The following is a 19090-nucleotide window of genomic DNA, read 5'->3' as shown; positions in this document are numbered from 1 at the left end:
TCAGGCAGAGGTGTCCAAGGAATTAGAATCAGGATACCCCGCACCCAAGCTCCCTTGCCCCTACAGGGCAAGGCACACCGCCCCGAATCCGCTCCCGCGCCACTACACACACCCCGCAGGCCGGAAGCCAGGGGGCGGACCCGGCCGTCAGCGGCCCCCCGCTGGCCAATCCGCGAGCGCGGCTCATTAATAGTGAACGCGCCGGCTCCGCCCTCCGTCTCTTGCTGCTACGCCCGCCCGCGCAGATCCAGAGCGCGGCCGCGAATGAAGATGGCGACCGCCATGTACTTGGAGCACTACCTCGACAGTAAGTGCCCCCTGTGTTCTTCGGGCCGCCGCCCGCGCGGGGCCCTCCCCACAATTTGCCGCCTGCACACTAGGACCCGCGCGCAGATCCCGGGTTCGTGGGGCCAGCCGGGCGGCCCGAGGGCAGCGGAGGCGCGCGCGAGGCGGGGCGGGCGCGAGGGTGGGGCGCGCGCGGGGGTAGCGGCGCCGAGTCCCCCGGCACGGCCGCGCCAATTCTAAATGCGTCACAGCGGGGCGGGGCTAGAGTGCGGCTGGGCCGAGTTCTCCCCGATAGGCCCCGCCCCTCGTCTACCAGGCCCCGCCTCTCCGGTAGAACTCGACCCATTAGGCCCCACCCTCCTCGGTTAGGCCCTCTTCCAGGCCCTTACCCGATAGGCTCCTCCCCCAATAGGCCTAGCCCCATTAGGCCCCGCCCCCGGCACTGCCTCGCCCCTCTGAAGTCTGGTTCTCAGGCCTCGCCCTTACTGGCTTTTGGCTTGCCTCTCACCATTCAAGCCTTAGAAAGTGGTCGGGGACCCAACCCCCTCGGACTCTGGAGCAGACCTGGGAGCCCCGGCCTTGGGGGCTTCTGGAGTCGCTTCTGAGCGTCTAGCCTCGGCCTGTGATTCTGGAAGGTAGGGAGGTGATGCTGGGGTGGAGTCTCTCAGGGCACCTGCTTTTCCGCGGGGGTACTTCTGGGGCTAATTCAGATGCCCCGGGGCCATGTCTGTGAGGCTTCTCCAGGAGTCGTCCTTCTGCCCACCTGTAGCTCAGGATGGACCCATCTGGCCTTTCCTGAGCAGATGGTTACTCTGCATTTCGTGGACGCTGAGGACCTTGTCAGAGTCACGCACATTTTGGGTCTGGCCCTGGCTAGTTCATGGGGCACTGTGCTGCCCTGGGGCTATTCTTGGTCACTCAGGCCTGGGCATCCCACCTGAGACTGGATAGGGAGTGAGTCCTGCTCTGGAGGAGACAGTGGGTATCAGCTCTCCCCAAGGGGGTCACCCAGTCCTGGTCATTCGTTCTGCTCTCCTGGCACATCCTGAGCACCAGTCTGGTGGGAGAGCACATGGAGGGGAACCTTTCTGCCACTGTCACTTGGAGGCCGACAACCGGGTGTCTGCTGGAGGGCACAGGACTTGCCCTTCTTTGTCCAGCCCCCTCTCTGGTAGGCCCGTGGGCAGGTCTGAGGAATGTGCATGTGAAGGCTTGGGAATCGAGGCCCCTGCTTGCTCCTTTGGCTTCTCCTGTGTCCCAGGAGAGCAGACACGATCCTTGTTTTCCTGGAACTCGCTCTCACATGGGCAGATGGGTGTTTTAGAGTTCGTAGAGGTATAAAGGACATGAAGAACCTGTCAGGTCTGCAAAGCCGGTGGTGGCCCTGCCATGCAGAACTCGGAGGCTTTGCCGTGCATGTTCCTAGCTCTCTGAGGAGCTGGGGAGCACTGGGGCTTTAAGCCGCAGCTTTGAAAGATTAGATTGAGCTCTTGAAAAGATCACTGACACATAGGGAAAGTGGAAGGCAGGTAATGATTGGACGCAGGAGCCCAGTTGGGGACTGTTGGGGCCATGCAGGTGCGAGGGGAGGTTGGCTGGGACTAGGAGGATGGCAGTGCAGACAGGTGGGCAGCATGTGGTGTGTCCTCCACCTGTGAGGCCTAGGCTGGCTGGTTCACTTTAAATGAGCTAAACCTGAATGGAACTAGGAGTTTGGTGCCTCAGTGGTATGAATCCATCTGGCATGCTGCCCCTTGTGGCCAGTGCCCAAATTTGGGGGCAGCACAGAGAGCACTTGCATCCTGGTGTAAAGTTCTGTCTACAGCGCCCGTCTGCACTGCCCAGGCGCTGGGTTTCAGAGCGAAGTAGGGGAAGACCAGAGGGGACCCACGGTTTGGCCTGGCTGGCTGTGGTGGGGTGACCTACACAGGAGGAGGTAGGGGGAGGACAGCTGTCTTCCCTGCCACGCTTGCGGCTTGTTTCTAAGTTCCCCTCTAACGTCTTCAGAGCCAGTGGCTTTGGAAGCGTGTTAGGTTGTTCCTTATGCTGGGCGTGCACTTGTTTCTCTCCAAACCCTAACAGAAAGAGAAGAGAAGTGGGCGTGTTACCTGTAGACTGTAGGTTCCAGGCCTAGTAGGCAGATCTGTGGGCTCCTACTGAGAAATCCACATCCCTGTGTTTCAGGTATCGAGAACCTTCCTTGTGAACTTCAGAGGAATTTCCAGCTGATGCGAGAACTGGACCAGAGGACAGAAGGTGGGCTCAGGCCTCCAGTACAGCTGAAGAGAGGAGGCATCAGGACCCTGGTGTGGCACTGGGTGACCAGAGGACCCGGTGTAGTGGGGCTGTGGCCCTGCCCTAGGCTGTGGCTTCGGATGGCATCTTAGAGTGTGCTGACATTGGATTCTTATGCCTCTCCAAATCTACACGCATCATCCTCTTCTATGGTCAAAATATTTGTTACCTTTTTTCTTTTAAAATACTCTAATTTCAAACTATGTATGCATAGTTTAAAAAGTTAGATAGTTCTTTCTGCTCTCTTAGTATTTAACTCCCTATTTCTAAGCATGACATTTTGCTGCTATTTCTTATTTTATTCCCCTTCAGCTTTAGACTTATCTTCAGTTTCTATGAGGCTTTACGTCTTCAGTTGCACCCCACCCAGCCCATGTACCCCCGCCCCATGTCCTGGGTTCTGTGGCCTGGAACCAGCAATGTGCTGCATCTGTGGCGGCATCTCCACTGGGACTGCTCTGTAGGTAGTTTGCGCCTGAGCCACATGGCACACTGTGCTTGCATGACCTTTTTCGAACAACTGAGCTTTTGTTGGAGTTCCTAGTCACTTTGATCATTGGCCTTCTTTTCCACATTCTGCACTTTTGGTGTGTCTCTTGCACCAGGTTCTGCTCTGGCTCTGCCTGCCCTGCGCTGGGACCTCTGCAGATCCCTCTGACAGACCCCTCTGTCCTGCAGGTCCATCTGCCTGGTGCATTCTGGGCCTGCTGCATAGGCAGGCATTGGGTTTTGCTGTGAGCTACCTTCTCTTCCGTTGGGACCCCCATTTCCTGGGTCATAAACATCCTCGCTCTTGATTTAACTCCCTTGTTTCAGAGGAGCTTTTTCCTTGGTAGCTTCCTGGAAAAGGGTACTTGGGATGATAAATGTCTTCTAACGTGTGTCTGGAAATGTGTTTATTCTGGCCTCACTCTCGACTCCTGGTTTGGGTGTAGCCTTTCAGGGTGACCGTCATCCCCCCCAGCACGTGACAGGCTTGCAGCCTGGCCCCTGGTTTTCACGTTGCTATGGAGAAATCTGAGGCTGTTTGGATCCCTCACTCTTTACACATGTGATCTCTTTACTCGTGCTGTTTGGAAGGTTTGGGCTGTCTTCTTCCCTGAGGCTTCATCTTTTGTGATGATGATCTTGGGTGAGGGTGATTTTCACGTTTTCATTTTGTTTTCTTTATTGGCGCAGTTGTGGTTTTTCACCAAGGCACAGCATCCCAGCTAGTGAATACGGAGACTTCCTTTATTATGAAATGCAGATTTACATTCAGAAATGAGCACAAACAGTTATGACCTAGTGAGGGGGAGCTTCTGGCACCCTCGCTGGGGCCTCCACCCCGAGTCCCACCTGCAGTGTCATTTCCTCACCTCTGAGCCAGGGTGAAAGCTGTGTCTGCCCCACCTTGATGGCAGTGAAACACACAGGTGTCCTCCTTTGTGTGAACCTTCTGTGGGTTAATTGATGTTGTTCCGCGTAGTGGCAGCTGGTTTTTTTTGTTGCTGGACCACAGCTTGTTTGTCTGTTCGAGGGAGGACTGGACATTTGGGTTGTTTCTTGTTTCCTGCAGTTACGATGTTTTCCCACGTGCACCCTGACACCTGAATCTTTCGGGCGGGTACCTAAGAGTAGGGCGTCAGGTGTTGGATAAGGTGATCACACACTTCACTGTTCACACAAGGACTTTCGGGAGTCCACGCGGGCACCATGAGTGCTCCTGGGACAGCAGCCATACGCAGGATGGTCCCGGGCACCTCACCCTGGCCACAGTATCCGCCCAGCCCCGTGGTACTATGCTGTCTGCAGACACGCTGTCTGCAGAGGGCTGTGCCCACGTGTCCCCACCTGCAGTGCTTCGGGGTGCACGTCACTCACTTTGCTGACACGTGGTGTTGTCAGGCTTCATCTGTTGCTGGTCTGGTGAGCGGGTCCTGGCATCTTGTGCAAGGTCAAGCTCTCCATCCTTCCTCTGTCAGATAAGAAAGCGGAGATCGACCTCCTGGCCGCAGAGTACATCTCCACAGTGAAGACCCTGTCCGCGGAGCAGCGGGTGCAGCACCTGCAGAAGATCCAGAGCGCCTACAACAAGTGCAAGGAGTACAGCGATGACAAGGTGCAGCTGGCCATGCAGACCTACGAGATGGTGAGGAGGCAGCATGGGCAGCTCGGGCTCTGGCGGTGATGCTTCCAGACAAGCACGGATGGGGCCACGGCTACGTCTGGTTGTCGTGGCCCTTTTGCTTATTTATTTGGCTGGGGAAACCGTCCTTTTTATATACTTTTTTTGAGACCTCACCCACTGAGATGCTCAGAGAGCGGGGAAGCGAGGAGAAAGGGAGAGAAACATCAACTAACTGCCTCTCATGCACATCCCAACCAGGGAGCAAACCTGCAGCCTAGCCATGTGCCCTGACCAGGAATTGAACCTACGACCCTTTGATCTATGGGATGATGCTCCAGCCGACTGAGCCACACCAGCCAGGGCTTGTTTTCCTTCTTTTCTTACTCTGTTTAAGAATCTATGTGTTCCTCAGGTTTTTAAGTCCAGACTTGGTCTCAAATTTCCTCCTCCTAGTCCATTGTGTGTCATAGCTCTGTGTCTTGGTCCTGCTGACCATGGTTTTTCCTGAGCAGGGTTTGTGCAGTTGGGTGTCCGAGATGGCCCTTTTGCACACTTGGACACGGCAACTCACCGTAGGCTCAGGGAGAGGCTCGGTGTGGCACGGTTGACTGGTACTGGTCCACCAGTCCTTTCCTGTGAACCGTGACAGGTGAGGTGCTTCTGTGCAGGTGGACAAACATATTCGGAGGCTCGATGCAGACCTGGCGCGCTTTGAAGCAGACCTGAAGGACAAGCTGGAGGGCAGCGACTTCGAGAGCTCTGGAGGACGAGGCTTAAAAAGCAAGTCTGTCTGTTTTCTCTGTGTGTTGCTCCTGACCACGGTAAACGTGCCAGGAGCCCAACGGTAAATGTCGTAGTTGGATGGATCTTGTCCTGCTTTAGTGAATGCTGTGATGAGAATTGGTCTCCCTTGTCTTTCAGAAGGTCGAAGCCAGAAAGAGAAGAGAGGCTCCCGGGGCCGAGGCAGAAGGGCCTCAGAGGAAGACACTCCAAAGAAAAAGAAGCATAAAGGAGGGTGAGAGGCCTTTTCTCTTTCTCCCCAAACTGCACCATTGGAATTTACTAGATGTCCACACCAATGGCAGCAAGGAAGTGCTCACACACCCCTCATGGCAGTAGTTCTGTGGGCTTTTTGTGGGTGGGTCCACCCACCCTCGAACCTTGAAGCGGCTCTGCATGCGGCTGTGGTAGGCGCTGGTGCTCAGGGACAGCCTGGTCCCCCCGGCACAGGTGCAGGAGTGCGGGCGGCACTGCAGCCTCTTCTCTGAGCCACTGTGACTCACAGGTGGGGCTGAGCCACCCTGTGGTCACTGCCTGTGAATCGGTGGATTGTTTCATACGTAAATGTTACTTTTGCATACACTACCGTGTGGTTACATATATATTAAATGAACACGTCATAAGTTGACCTTGAGGGTTCATTTAAGGCTGCCTCCCACCTGCCGCCCTGGATGGTAGCATTGGCTTCTCAGAGTGCTGTTTACACTTAAGAGAACATGGGGAGGCCCCAGCTGGCTTCTGTGGGGATGATTCGGACAGTTACGGGGTGAGGTCAGAACAATTGGATCTTGACAAAAAAGGCAAAGGTCTTGGTTATTAACCCTAGTATTTAAACTTTCACCTTTTAAAGGCACCCACGTGCCAGCCTTTGTGTTGTCCAGCAATGCAGGATACAGAACACAGCCCAACACACATGTCATTGAATGAGTTGCTGTGCGAGGCACATGCCTGTAGCCGGGGCCTCTGACCTGCTCTCAGGGCCGTGACCTCTGCCTGCTGCCCAGGCCAGCACGACCCCCACTTAGTACAGTGTGTGCTCTGTGCCCTTCCTGTCTGTCCCCACCAGTGCAGTCCTGGGCCTTAACCTTCAAGGTGACTTTACTGAGGAATAACGTATTTTTTTTTTAATTTGTATCTTTATTTTTAGAGAGAGGGGAAGGGAGGGGGAAAGAGAGGGGGAGAAACATTATGTTTCTGTTGCCTCTTCTGTGGCCCCAACTGGGGACTGGGCCCGCAACCCAGGCACGTGCCCTGACTGGGAATCAAACCAGAGACCTTGGTGGCTCACAGCCCACACTCAGTCCACTGAGCTGCACCAGCCAGGGCAGGACTAATTTACATACGGTAAGATGTTCTCGTTTCAAGTATGCAGTTTGATGCTCTGTTCAATTTCTTTAAAGTTAAGGAGATGTTCAGGCTTTCTGTCTCTTCTTGAGTCACTTTCGTGATGTGTCTTTCATGGACTTGCTATTTTCATGCACGTTGCCTTGATTTGTTGACATCAGGTTGTTTATGGTGTTACGCAATTCTTCTGGTTTTGCAGGGTCTGCCCAGCTCTGACACAGTAATGTATCTCTTTTCTCATTTTGTCTTGATTGTTTCAGAGAACAGCTTTTGGTTTCATTGGTCCATCCCATGTGTCCCCCCCGCCCCCCGTTTTCTGTTGCATTTATTTCTGCTCTTATTTTTATTATTTCCTTCCTACTACTTTACTTGGATTTACTTTGCTTTTTTTCTGTAGCATTTTAAGTAGAAGTAGCTTAGATCATGGATTTTCATACCCTCCTTTTCTAACAAATATTTAAAGCTGTAAAATTTTTTCTAAATTTTTTTCTAATTTTTTTTTTTAATTTCAGTTTTAGCTACATCCTACAAACTTCGATATGTTCTTTTTTTATTCTATCCCGAATATTTTAAAATTTCCTTGGTGGTTTTTCTTTGACCCATAGCGTATGTATAAGGTTTCTCAATTTCCAAGTACAAATTTTGATTTTTTGTGTGTGACTTTCTGATTCCAGTTTCTGTTTAAACATTGTTGTGATCAGAGAACATTCTATAATCGAAATTCTCTGCAGTCGATTAAGACTCGAGGTGTGGTTCATGGTCTGTCCTGCCAAACACCCCAGATGCTCTTGGAGAGCATGTGTGTTTTACTGTTGTGGGGTGGAGTGTCCTGCAGACCTCAGTTCGATGGTTGGTGGCATTCAAGTCTTCTGCACTCTTCCTGGTGGTCCGTTCCATCCTGTAGATTATTGAGAGAGGGGGGTTGAAATCTCCAACTATGGACTTGCTGGTTTCTCTTTTCTGTCCTGTCAGGTTGCTTCAGGTGTTTTAAAGGTCTTGCTTGGTTCTACATACCCATTTAGTTTTGTTTTGTTTTTTTAAGATTTTATTTATTTATCTTTAGAGAGGAAAGGAAGGAGAGAAGGAGAGAAATATCAACGTATGGTCGCCTATTGTGAGTCCCCTGCTGGGAACTGGCCTGCAACCCAGGCATGTGCCCTGACTGGGAATCGAACCGTGATCGTGTGGTTCACAGGCCCGAGCTCATTCCACTGAGCTACACCAGCCAGGGCCCATTTAGTATTTTTTTTTAAAAATTGCCTTCTTTAACATTGTAAAACTTATTTATTCCTTGTTCTATTCTTTGTCTTGAAGTCTGCTTTGTCTGATATCACTATAGTCCCTCCACTCTGCTGATGAGTGTTTTTGCATGGTGTGTGTTTCCTTCCTCATCGTTTTACCAACAGTGTGTTCATGCTTTTGTATTTAGAGTGGGTCTCCCGAAGGCAGCCAGTAGTCGAGCCTGGCTTTTCCAGTCTGACAGCCTCTGCCGTTCCCTTGCGGCGTCTGGACTATCCGCTGTTTCACTTAAAAACCTGTACCCCGGCTCTGCCTTCCTGCTCCTGTCCCTGGTGCTACTGGGAAAACTTTAATTTCTGCATGTGCTAAGCCTCACAATAGATCAGCGTTACGATTTTAGGTCTAAACCATGGATTATCTTAAACGGATTTTAAAATGTGAGGCAAAGCTTTATTATAGTCAGGCCACATGGTTCCCATTTCCAGGCCCTTTACTTCTTTTTGTCATTGCAGATTTCCATCCGGTGTCATTTCACATCTGCCTGGAGAACTTCCTTTAACATTTTCACAGTGCAGGTATTGCTGAGGGTAGTGGGTTTTCTCAGTTTTTATTTCCCTGAGAATGTCTTTATTTACCTCCGTTTTTGAAGGATATTTTCGGAGGCTGTAGGAGTTGAGGTGGACTTTTTTCTGTGAGCACTAGGGTTGCTGTCCCACTGTCTTCCATCTTGCATTGATTGTGATAAGAAGTTAGTATCAATTATTTTTTTAGATTTTTTTTTAAAGATTTTTTTTTTATTTTTAGGCAGAGGGGAAGGGAGGGAGGAGAGAAGGAAAGAAACATCAGTATGTGGTTGCCTCTCAAGTGTCCCCCACTGGGGAACCTGGCCCGCAATTCAGACACATGCTCTGACCGGGAATAAAACCCAACAACCTTTTGCTCTGCAGACCAGCACTCAATCCACTGAACTACACCAGCCAGGGCTGGAATATTTTTTTTTTAATTTTTTAGATTTTTTTAATTTATTTATCTTTAGAGGGGAAGGAGAGAGGGAGAGAAACATCAATGTATGGTTGCCTTTCGTGCGTCCCCTGCTGGGAGTTGGCCTGCAGGGAACCAGCCTGCAACCCAGGCATGTGCCCTGACTGGGAATCGAACCGCGATCGTCTGGTTCGCAGGCTCGTGCTCAATCCACTGAGCTACGCCAGCCAGGGCTCAGGGCTGGAATATTTAAAAAAATTTTTTTGTTATTATTTTTTAAGTCTTCAGTCACTTGAGGATGTTTTTGTTGGCTTTTTTAGAGAGAGAGGAAGGGTTGGGTGAGAGAGAGGAAAATGTCGATGTGAGAGAGAGAAACATTGATCAGTTGCTTCCTGTGCTTGCCCTGTGTCTGGGAACTGAACCAGTAACCTTTTGGTGCATGGGACTATGCTCCAAGTGAGCAAACCACCCGCCTTGCTTTTTTTTATGTTTAAAATTTTGGTCAGTAGTTAAATTGTCCATGGATTACCTTATCTTTTGTAGGCTTGTCTTTAAAATGTATAAAAAACTTCTTTTTTAAAAATATTTTATTTATTTATCTTTAGAGGGGAAAGGAAGGAGAGAGGAAGAGAAACATCAATGTATGGTTGCCTCTTGTGCATCCCCTGCTGGGATCTGGCCCCTGCCGGGAACTGGCCTGCAATCCAGGCATGTGCCCTGACTGGGAATCGAACCGTGATCGTCTGGTTCGCCGGCCCACGCTCAATCCACTGAGCTACACCAGCCAGGGCTAAAAAAACTAAGATAGTAAATATTTTAGGCTCACAGGCCAAGTTGTTTATGTTTCCACTCAGCTGTGCTGTTTCGTATCAAATTGTGTTTCAGAGGAGTTTCATTTACAGAAACAGGCAGCCAGTCATAGGCTGTGTTTTGCTAACCCACAGGTTAGGGCAGCCAGGACTCTGGGGTTGGCGAAGCTTTTTGGCTAAGGTGTGACCCTTCTGAGGCTTCTCCTGAAGGCGCTTGGTGTTCCCAGGTCTCCATCCTGGATGGTGGAACGGAAGTGTCTGCCTGGCATGTGAGCACTGGGAGTCGTTTGGCTCCCGGCTGCCCAGTGCTCTCCGCCCAGCCTCGGGGATTCTTGGCCTGTGCACAGAGAGCTTGGTTTTTAGCCAAGGACTCCAAAAGGTTTCTTTGCAGATTTCTGGAGTGTGTCCTTTCTTACTCCTGCCTTTCGGCACCCTGCCCCCAAAGTCTAGCAGTCTCACGCTCCCTGAACTTTTGACTTTTCTCCTCTGTTCTCGACACCAAGCTGTTTGGCTTTCCCCTCTGCAGGCTCAGATCGCACTGCTTGCTGCCATGTGTCCAAGGTCTGGAAATAGTCGTTCTGTATATTTTTGTCTGGTTCTCTAGTTCCTCCTAGTAAGGGGACAGGGTCAGTACCGATTACTGTGTTATGGTCAGAGGAGAGGTCCCTTTCTCTACTCTTTCTAGGTGAGTCTTTTGAGTCTCCTTAGTATGTAAGCTCTCCTCATCCCTGTCTTTTCTTCAGTTTTCCTTCAGAAGGACTGACTGGTGGGGTTTCCCAGAGCCTGGATCCAGACCACTTGTCCTCGTGCTCCTGGGATTTCAGTTTGACCTATGGCTGGAAACACAAGTCTGTCTGTGTTCTTGCTGAAGCCACAGTTCCTTAGATCTGGCAGGACACCTGCTTTTCAGGGGCACCTGCTTTGGGGTGGACATTTTTGTCACTCAGGGTGAGCGAGCAGGTGGGTGAGACAGGGCCATGGTGACAGACGGGGTTTCTCTGTGGCCTCAGGACTGCTGTGACACTGCCCAGTGCAGCATTAGCGCCCACTGATGGGTTGGTCCTTGTGACCTTGTGGCTTTGGTAGAAAGAGTAAATCCTGTCTCTTTCCAGAGACACAGCAGAGGGCGGAGACTCAGCCAGGCCTGCAGCCCATGTTGGTGGCATGCATGCTGGGGGGATGCTGCCCATGTGGGGGCTGTGTGGCGGCCGGGGACACTGTGAAGCCTGGCGTGTGACTGCAGAGGCGCAGGGCCTTCCTAGACAGGAAAAGGTGAGGGGTGATGCCCTTTGGGAAACAGACCCCTTGTGTCCTCTCGTGGTGACGTTGGCATTGTCCTGGCTGGCCGCTGGGCCCCGTCCCCTGAGGAGCAGTGCAAGCAGCCCCGATGCTCCCGGCCAGGGGCAGGCCTACACCGAGAGAGCACACTGTCTGTTTGGCCTGCAGCCTGAAGCTTTGTCTCAAAAGTACTGAAACCCACTAAGAGTAGGTGCCTGGTCCCTTCCCTCTGATGGGTGGACATCTGCCCCACGCACCCCACTGCAGAGCTGTGGGCAGCGCTTGGATGGAGGAGTGGGCTCAGTGGGATGCTGACTGGGCTGCAGGTCAGAGACCCTGAGGGGAGCGGAGGGTAAAGCGCCCTGGGCCTGCTCCCCGGTGGGTGGTCAGAAGTGTCCCTGCTGATGGGCAGGCTGCTGGGTGGGTGGAGGGGACTCCCAAGATTTAGATCTCCAGGGAGGGTGAGAGGAGCTAGTGGGTTCCGTGAGTTTCAGGGTAAAGAAGGTGTGTGGGGGTGCAGGTTGGAACATGCCAGCCCTTCTCACGGGAGGGACCAGGAGAGAGCTGGCGAGGGCAGGCCTGTTCAGACCACCAGCCTGTCTCAGGTGGGACTGGAGCAGGGTTCTCCGGTGCCTGCCTCAGGGTGGGAGTGAAGGGGCAGGGGGCCCAGGAGGCTGAGGGCCTGGTGGGGGAGCCCTGGGAGCAGGTCCTGTCTCTGCAAAGGGGCTGAGACAGGACGGCTTCGTGGGCCTGGGTGGGCCTGGGCCCCGTGCCAGCAGGTGAGTGCTTTTCTCTTCACAGGTGTTGGCCTCACCTTGTCTGACCGCGGGGGCCATGTGCCCTGCCCGCCTGCTGCTCAGTGCTGTTGTGTCCCTGCAGGTCCGAGTTCACCGACACCATCCTGTCCGTGCATCCCTCCGACGTGCTGGACATGCCTGTGGACCCCAACGAGCCTACCTACTGCCTCTGCCACCAGGTGTCCTACGGAGAGATGATTGGCTGTGACAATCCGGACGTGAGTGGCAGGCACCTGAAATAGGAGGCCGGACATGGCAGCCTCTCCCGGGGGCCTGGGTCGAGAGGGGCTAGGGTAGCTGTCACTGTGTCTGGCATGCAGCACACTCACTGTGCTCTTCCCTCCCCCTCACAGTGTCCGATCGAGTGGTTCCACTTCGCCTGTGTGGACCTGACCACGAAGCCCAAAGGAAAATGGTCAGTAGGGGGCGCTGCTCTGTCTCCTTATCTTTATCGAGAACAGCGTGGGAGGGGATGGTTGAGCCAAGCTCTACTGACCTCTGCTAGGGCCTCTGGTGCTCTGGGCGTGGCTGTGGGGACCTGGCTATGCCACATGCTGGTCCTTGGTCCCTGGCCAAGTTGGTGAGGAGAGCCATCTTAGGTTCACCTCACCTGGGATACCTTTTTTCATATTTGCACACACCTACATCTCTGCTGTTCTGTAGAGTAGGCTCTCTGAGTCTTCTGGGCAAGGCAGAGATATCCCTAAATAGAAGTGAGGACTGAGGGCTCTTTTCCGCTGGGGAAGTTTTCCGCGGTGAGGAGCACAGCATGGAACGGATGGGCCCAGGCAGCGGCGCTCTGCCTGGTCTGGGTTGTTCATGTCCAGGTCCAAGCTGCGCCCTTCCTGCACCCTGGTGTTCACCTGTCCCCGTGACGTCATTTACAGCAACCCCTGCTTTTGCTTCCTCGTGCTGGAGTCCTGGAGGTGTCGCCCTCCTTGCTTGTGTGTGTGGGGTTGGAAGCCCCAAGAACAGTCTGCCTCTCCCAGGGCCTTAGCAGATGGCAGCGAGGTGGGGGCTCAGTGTCTCAGCCGTGTTGTTGTCCCAGCCACTCCCTGGGCCCTGGGATGTACTGGCGAGTCTGAGAAGGGGCATAGCAGCCCTGACAGTGGCCTTTGGCGTGGGTGGTGGGAACGTGACGGGGTGCAGGTGGGGCCCTGGCAGATCTGGGTGGCCTGAGGTGGGGCTGCCTCCAGAGCCCACAGAAGGGGTGTGAGGCAGTGGGGGGGTGTTGGTTAGTGGGCATGCTGGGTTGTTTTGGGGCTTCTGGTGGAAGAGTTTAGCCAGCCTTGGAAAACAGTTTCACCTTTGAGAGGACAAGCAGAGCTGGGAGGCAGGGAGGGACCCAGCCCCACTGTCCTCTTCCCAATTTCCTTGTCCTTTTAGGGATTCCTGAGTGTGTGGGCTCCTTCCTGCCAATGAGATGTGAGCTGACTGCCATGTTCTCAGCGTGTATGCTGGGCGCAGACATGATGCAGGGCACAGCTTCTCCAGGGCTTGGCTGGGTCAGGGGTATAGGTCAGGCAGCGCCAAGGGGCAGGGGCCAGAGGGCAGGGTAGGGTCAGGGCAGGCAGGAGCACAGGTGTCCTCAGGGTCCACTCACTAACACAGGCCTGAGCGAGCTCAGCCACACGGGAACCAGCTGCTTCTCGATAGGGAACCCAGGTGGAGAGTGACATGAGGGGGAGGCTGGGTGTCCCTCGTGTCCCTATGGCTGCATGGTCCACGAGTGACCCAGACCCTGCTCTATGTCTGAGGCCCGGGATTTGCTCAGCCTGCAGGGAGTCGGGGCTGCCTGGTTCAGCTGTGCTGCACCGCGCAGGCCTCCGCCCGACGGCAGTGTTCTCTCCCCTTTGGTCACCGGTGACCCCTTAGCTTGGTCAGGAGGAATGTTCGTGCCCGAAAGAGATTTTGCTAATGGATTTGTATCTATTGACCTCAAAACAGACATGCTAGATAGAGCGACTTGCTGAGGAGATTTTTCTGGTGGGAGAGCTGCACACTGTGTGGGGGGGTCTTTCATCTGGTGCTGCTTCCCCGGGAGACGGGTCTGTGCCTCCTGGTGTTAGTGGAGCTCTGCAAAGGGCCGGTGCTGCGCTTCTCTCACCGCAGGTTCTGTCCACGGTGTGTCCAGGAGAGGAGGAAGAAGAAGTAAGGCAGAGGCTGATGCCGGGGCCAGGAAGCAAGTTGATACACTCCGTCATTTGCGTTGCAATATTTTATCTTCATCTTAAAACTACCTTGATTCGAACAATATTTAATAACAGTGGCCAGTTGTAATTCTGGACATTTCCTAAAACCAACAAGAACCCCCGTGAGCCCTGTTTGCACAGAGGGGGGATCTTATGGGGACTTACCACATGACTTTGTTCTCGTGACTTTCTGTACAGATCCCAGCACTGAGCATGACGGTCCCACTGGGAGCCCGAGTGACTCCGTGGGTGTGTGTGTGTGCGGTGAGCTGGGCCCCTTGGGACGAGCCATCGGGGAACAGACACTGTCATCACTGTTCAGCTGGAGCTGTGAGCCTGGCGTGGTCCACAGTATCTGAAGCAGCCCTGAGAGCCTGCCCTGCGCACCCCCCTGTGCTGAGTGCGCAGTGTGCGGTCTGGGGCGCGTGGCTGGAAGGCGCCCTCCTGACCCGTGCGGTGGAGCTGGCAGCTGTGCGGCAAGTGCTCGCTCTTCCCTCAGCCGCTCTGCTGGGCTGTGCACTGCCTTTTCCTCGGGACTGCTGGTTCCTCCTGAGGCCTTACTGTCCGGAGTAAGTGCTCTGGGTTGGCAGACGGGCCGTCGTCGGTCACAACGACCAGTGCAGATGAGGGACAGCATCACAGACTGGCCGGTGTTCTGTGTCTCTGGGAATTCCGAATGTTTTTACTGTGAAGATGAAGTCATTATAGCCGCATGAAGACAGTGGGTTTCTGTGTGCAGTGAATCCAGCCGACTAAGAGTCGACTTTCTTTGAACCTCTTTGTGTTGCACCCTGGTCGGCAGCTCGTCCCAGGGACTATAATTATGTGATGTGATTTGTGAGTTTCTTGTGCCACAATAGCAGTTCTGGATGAAGTTAGGAAATTAGTGTGTACTTTCTGTTCAGTCAGCATTCACCAAACCGATTTTGAACCACCTCTCTGGTACTGTTTGGGGATGTGACATACCTTTAGCTGTGTTGAGAGCCATGTGTGACGGGTACCTAGAGTGTGGCTTCTGGGAGCATCCCTGGACTCTCCGGGATCTGCCCGATGTAATTCAGGCCAGTCAGGGTTCCTCTTGCCAGAAAAAAACCCAGGAGGCAGAATCGAGGTGCGGAACGCCTGGCGTCAGGAGAATCACACCCTCCTTGTCAGGAGGGTCCTGGAGTGGCCCGCTGCTCCCTCCCCATGGCCTCGTTCACCATGTCCTCTCCCAGCGTCCAGTATTTCATCAAGGAGAGGGAATGGGGCAGAGGAACTGGCGAGACTGCGTTGTAGACCAGCCGCTCCCCGAAAACGAGTCAACATTCGGCCAACGGGAGCAGATGTCAGAGGGCAGCTGGGGCCCAGCTGGAATCTGCAGTCTGCAGTGGTCTTAGCCTGCACAGGATGTGTGCAGACTGCTGTGCTTTTTGGAGTGACCTTAGGGGGCAGGCCTTGCTTTCCATGACTGCAGGTGGGTTACTTCAGCCCACATGACCCTGCGAGCCTCGCTCTGGTGCTTAGGGGAGGGGTCAGCAGCTGCCTGAGAAGCACACTCAGATCGTAAGCCTTCTCTGAGGGAGGAGATGGGCACGCAGGCACATGAGGCCCGCTTGTGTTTACCTTAGCTTCACGTGATGGGCATTTAGAGGTGGTGGGGGATCCGTTGGGGACATTTTTTCTTCACTCCTTTAGCAGTTTCTGTGGACAGGATAGGTAAGTACGGTAAGCCTGTGATGAGGTTTTAGCAGCTGAACACACCTGCTGTTGCCATGGGAACACAGTGTTTGTGGGTGCAGGTCGATGGCCAGCTAGTTCTGATTGTCACCTGGAGTCCTGAGGCCACGCTCATTTCCCAGGAAAGTTGGCCGACCTCTGTCTTAAGCTTTTCTTTAAAGTTCAGCATTGTCATCCTGCTCGTCACTGTGTAGCATCCCATGTGTCGACCTTTTTTAAGTTTCTGTGCTTATCTAGTGTTCACTTTTGCCAGTTACAGTAATATCACCAAGATAATATGCAGACAGCTTTGACAAAAATGGAAAACATGAGCATGATAGGAAGGTGCCCCGGGACGTTGTTTGGGTGATGACTGAATGCTGTTCCCAACTGTTAATACCGTCTGAATCGGAAAGACGCCAAAGTGGCCATCTGGTTGGGAAAGAATGTCCAGCCAGACCCCCTTCAGTGCTTGCCGGGCCCACGTTGGCTCCTGGGCACAGCTGTGGAGCCAACCCCATCCCCCGGGTTGCAGGATCTGGGCTGGGCCCTTTGAGTGAGGGTATGGCCTCCATGGCTGGGAGTTTACTGGTGAGGGGAGCAGTATCTTGTTCAGAGAAGCAGAACCATTTTCCTTGTTCTCAGTGCTGTGTTCTCAGCCCACAATTTGAGAAACCTCCTTGCTCTCCAGCAGGATGCACCTGCACTAACAGGCATGCTGTCAGGCTGAGCCCCTGCAGCTCTGGCTGGGCTGAGGCCTGAGTGGCTTCCCCACTGTGCAGGCTGGGCCCTCGGGCGGGTGGATGAGATCAGGACCGGCCAGGGTCCTGAGAGCCAGGAGGCAAGGTGTGCTGGGACGCATGGGGAGAACAGCCAGCCATGTGTCGATGGTGTTCCTGGTGGCCACACTGCACTGTCTCCTGTCCCGTCCCTGGCAGCCCTTGGCAGGGGCTGCTTCAAGCAATAACGCTGTCCACGGGCCACAGCCAGGGCCTGCCTGTTGCCCGATTTGGGCGCTTCTCATGGGCATTGCAGGGTTAAAGTGCCCTCAGTGTCTAATGAACAGCAATTGGCTGTCACTACTGTGCGGAGAGGTGTTTGAAGGGACATCCAGGAAATCCTCTTGTTCAGGAGACAGTTCTGTGAAGTTTCTCTCTTCCTGTGTGTGTGTTGTGGTGCTCACCTTTACCACACTTCATCCAAAAGATGATGCAGCTTTAACACGAATGTTACATTTTATTTCCAAGGAATTATTATCTATGTTTCCTTTGTAAAGGAAAGATAATATTGTAAATCTTTTTATTAAATAATGTAAAGATGTATATCTGTATTTTTGGATCATGTTATAGATTATGGATATATTGTTTAATAAATAAAGTATTTTTTGGAACAAACATTAGAGAATGCATCATTTTGGGAAATGATAGAGCTTTAGCGTTGTGTTCAGAGGTGGCAAGTAGATCCTGCATTGAATTTCAAAGGGGGCATGAGGCGAACTGGAGGAGACTTGTTTTGCTGGCCGAGGGCCTGGGTGGGACCCTGGGCCTTACCTGGGTCAAGAGCGAGCTATGGGCCCCTGGCTGTGTCATAGGTGGTTCCCAGGTTCACGAGAAAGGTGCTCGTGGGTGGGGGTGCTCTGAGTGGCGGTACAGAGGCTGAAAGTGCTTTGTCTGGAACTGGTGAGCCATCTAGAACCCTCTGAGAACTAGAGTTCTTAGGATATTCCTTGAGAGTTGGTGGCCAGGGTCTAGAAACCCAGTGGGGTCCCCATGAAGGAGAGGTACGGCCTCACCCATTTTCCATATGGAAACCGTTCACAGACCTGCAGTCCCCCGCCCCGGGCCATGCCCCTCCAAGCACTCCAAGGCCACCTGCAGTCACTTCTTGGGCTGACACCTGGGGGAAAGGAAGCAGTTTGGGGTGGGGGTGGTCATTCTCATTGGTTCTGAACTATTACCAGTCCCCAGAGGCCCCAGGTGCCACTGGTCTACTAGTCAGAGGGCCTTGGGCCCTCAGGTGGGAAGCCACGTGTGCCTCAGTGGCTGCCTTCCCAGGGCCTGCCCATGTCACTGAACAGACCTGACAGCTGGCAGCCACTGCAGTGACTGACCTGTGGAGCCAGGGCCATGAAGGCAGGAGGGGCCAGATGGAAGTCTCTGGGTCATCCTGTCCTCTCCCTGCTACGACTGATGCCCTGGCCCATGTGGCTCGGTTGGCACCCTCGAAGCAAGGTGTCTGGTGCAACTCCCAGTCGGGGCCCCTGCATGGGGTGCGGGTTTGCTCCCTAGTCAGGGCGTGTACAGGAGGCAACTGACCAATGTTTCTCTCTTACATCGATGCTCCTCTCCCTTCCCTCCCTCAAAAAATAAATGAAATCTAAAAAAAACAAAAAGCAAAAACGCAAACACATCCTTGACAGGAAGATGCAGTAGGATGTACTTAACATTCCCAATTTACTTTCAGGAATGCAGTTTATGAGGACATAGGCTCTAGCTGCAGCATTGTTACCAGAGTGTTACAGAACAGACGGGGGGGGGGTGGGGGGGCTGTGCAGGTGGTGAACGATAGATAATTATCAAAAGGACCCTCCCTTTTTCTCCAGGGGTTCCCTCGCACTAGGTTTGCTTTACCCCGCTACCAGAGGAAAGACACGTCTCGATGCCAGAGATTTGTGAAAAGGAAAGGAATTATTTATTTAAAAGTTAGACAGGCTTAGAGTAATGACTTAATGTCTTCATTCAAATGCTAAAGTGCTTTAGAATACCCACGACCACACACAGTCCTTCCTTCTCCCCCTGCCCAGTCCCGGGTCCTGTATCTCAGAAAAGAAGTACAAGTCCGTGATTCAGGCTCCCGGCACCTTCAGCTGTGTCACCACCACGATCTCCAGTTTATCCAAAGCTGTGTGGCACGTTCTCGCGGCCCTGCAGCAAGAGTCCTTACACCCCGTTTCTTTCAGGCGAAGCCTCTCCTGCTGCCTCAGCCACGTGGCAAACGGGAGCACCCCCAAGCTGTGTGGTCCTAACTCTTGCCCAAACCACATGGTCTTGACCTGATATGGCTGCCACGCCTGGGTTTCAATGCCCGTGCCCATCTTCCTCTGCAGCCCCATTTCCGACTCCTCCCACAATCGGTTACACCTGCCACCATTCCTAGATTCTTCCAGCTTTACTGGGCTGCCATAGGAAGTCCGGGCAGGCACGGCGTGGAGCCAATCATCTCCAAGCTCTCACGCAGGTGCTATAACCAGGGGGAGTTGTTTCCCAGTTACATCCTGGGTGG

At 53.3% G+C, this 19090-nt stretch overlaps 1 protein-coding gene across 3 annotated transcripts; it reads left to right on the top strand.

Annotated features, from left to right (window-relative positions):
* Positions 1-201: 201 nt before the first annotated feature.
* ING5 (inhibitor of growth family member 5) lies at positions 202-17196 on the top strand. Of its 3 annotated transcripts, none has more exons than XM_037069188.1 (9): positions 202-307; positions 2470-2541; positions 4545-4711; positions 5359-5470; positions 5612-5705; positions 8566-8628; positions 12001-12136; positions 12272-12333; positions 14031-17196. In XM_037069188.1, exons 1-9 carry the CDS (start codon positions 265-267, stop codon positions 14071-14073), a joined length of 792 nt encoding a protein of 263 aa, XP_036925083.1. In that variant the 5' UTR covers positions 202-264; the 3' UTR covers positions 14074-17196. The 3 variants fall into 3 exon arrangements, with proteins under 3 accessions (XP_036925083.1, XP_036925084.1, XP_036925085.1); XM_037069190.1 differs by lacking the exon at positions 202-307 and adding an exon at positions 735-920; XM_037069189.1 differs by lacking the exon at positions 8566-8628.
* The last annotated feature ends 1894 nt before the right edge of the window (positions 17197-19090 follow it).

This window comes from Sturnira hondurensis, unplaced genomic scaffold (genome assembly GCF_014824575.4).
Source record: "Sturnira hondurensis isolate 20B ecotype Veracruz unplaced genomic scaffold, ASM1482457v3 Scaffold0018493, whole genome shotgun sequence".
Classification (NCBI taxonomy): domain Eukaryota; kingdom Metazoa; phylum Chordata; class Mammalia; order Chiroptera; family Phyllostomidae; genus Sturnira; species Sturnira hondurensis.
The sequence above is the reverse complement of the archived record's forward strand: the minus strand, read 5'-3'. Positions and strand labels throughout refer to the sequence as shown.

Bases quoted from the DNA above. Each gene is read 5' to 3' on its own strand.
- ING5 (XM_037069188.1), top strand. From the start codon at position 265: ATGAAGATGGCGACCGCCATGTACTTGGAGCACTACCTCGACA. The intron at 5,706-8,565 runs GTGAGAGGCCTT...TTGTCATTGCAG, and splicing joins AAAAAGAAGCATAAAGGAGG to ATTTCCATCCGGTGTCATTT. The intron at 12,137-12,271 runs GTGAGTGGCAGG...TCCCCCTCACAG, and splicing joins TTGGCTGTGACAATCCGGAC to TGTCCGATCGAGTGGTTCCA.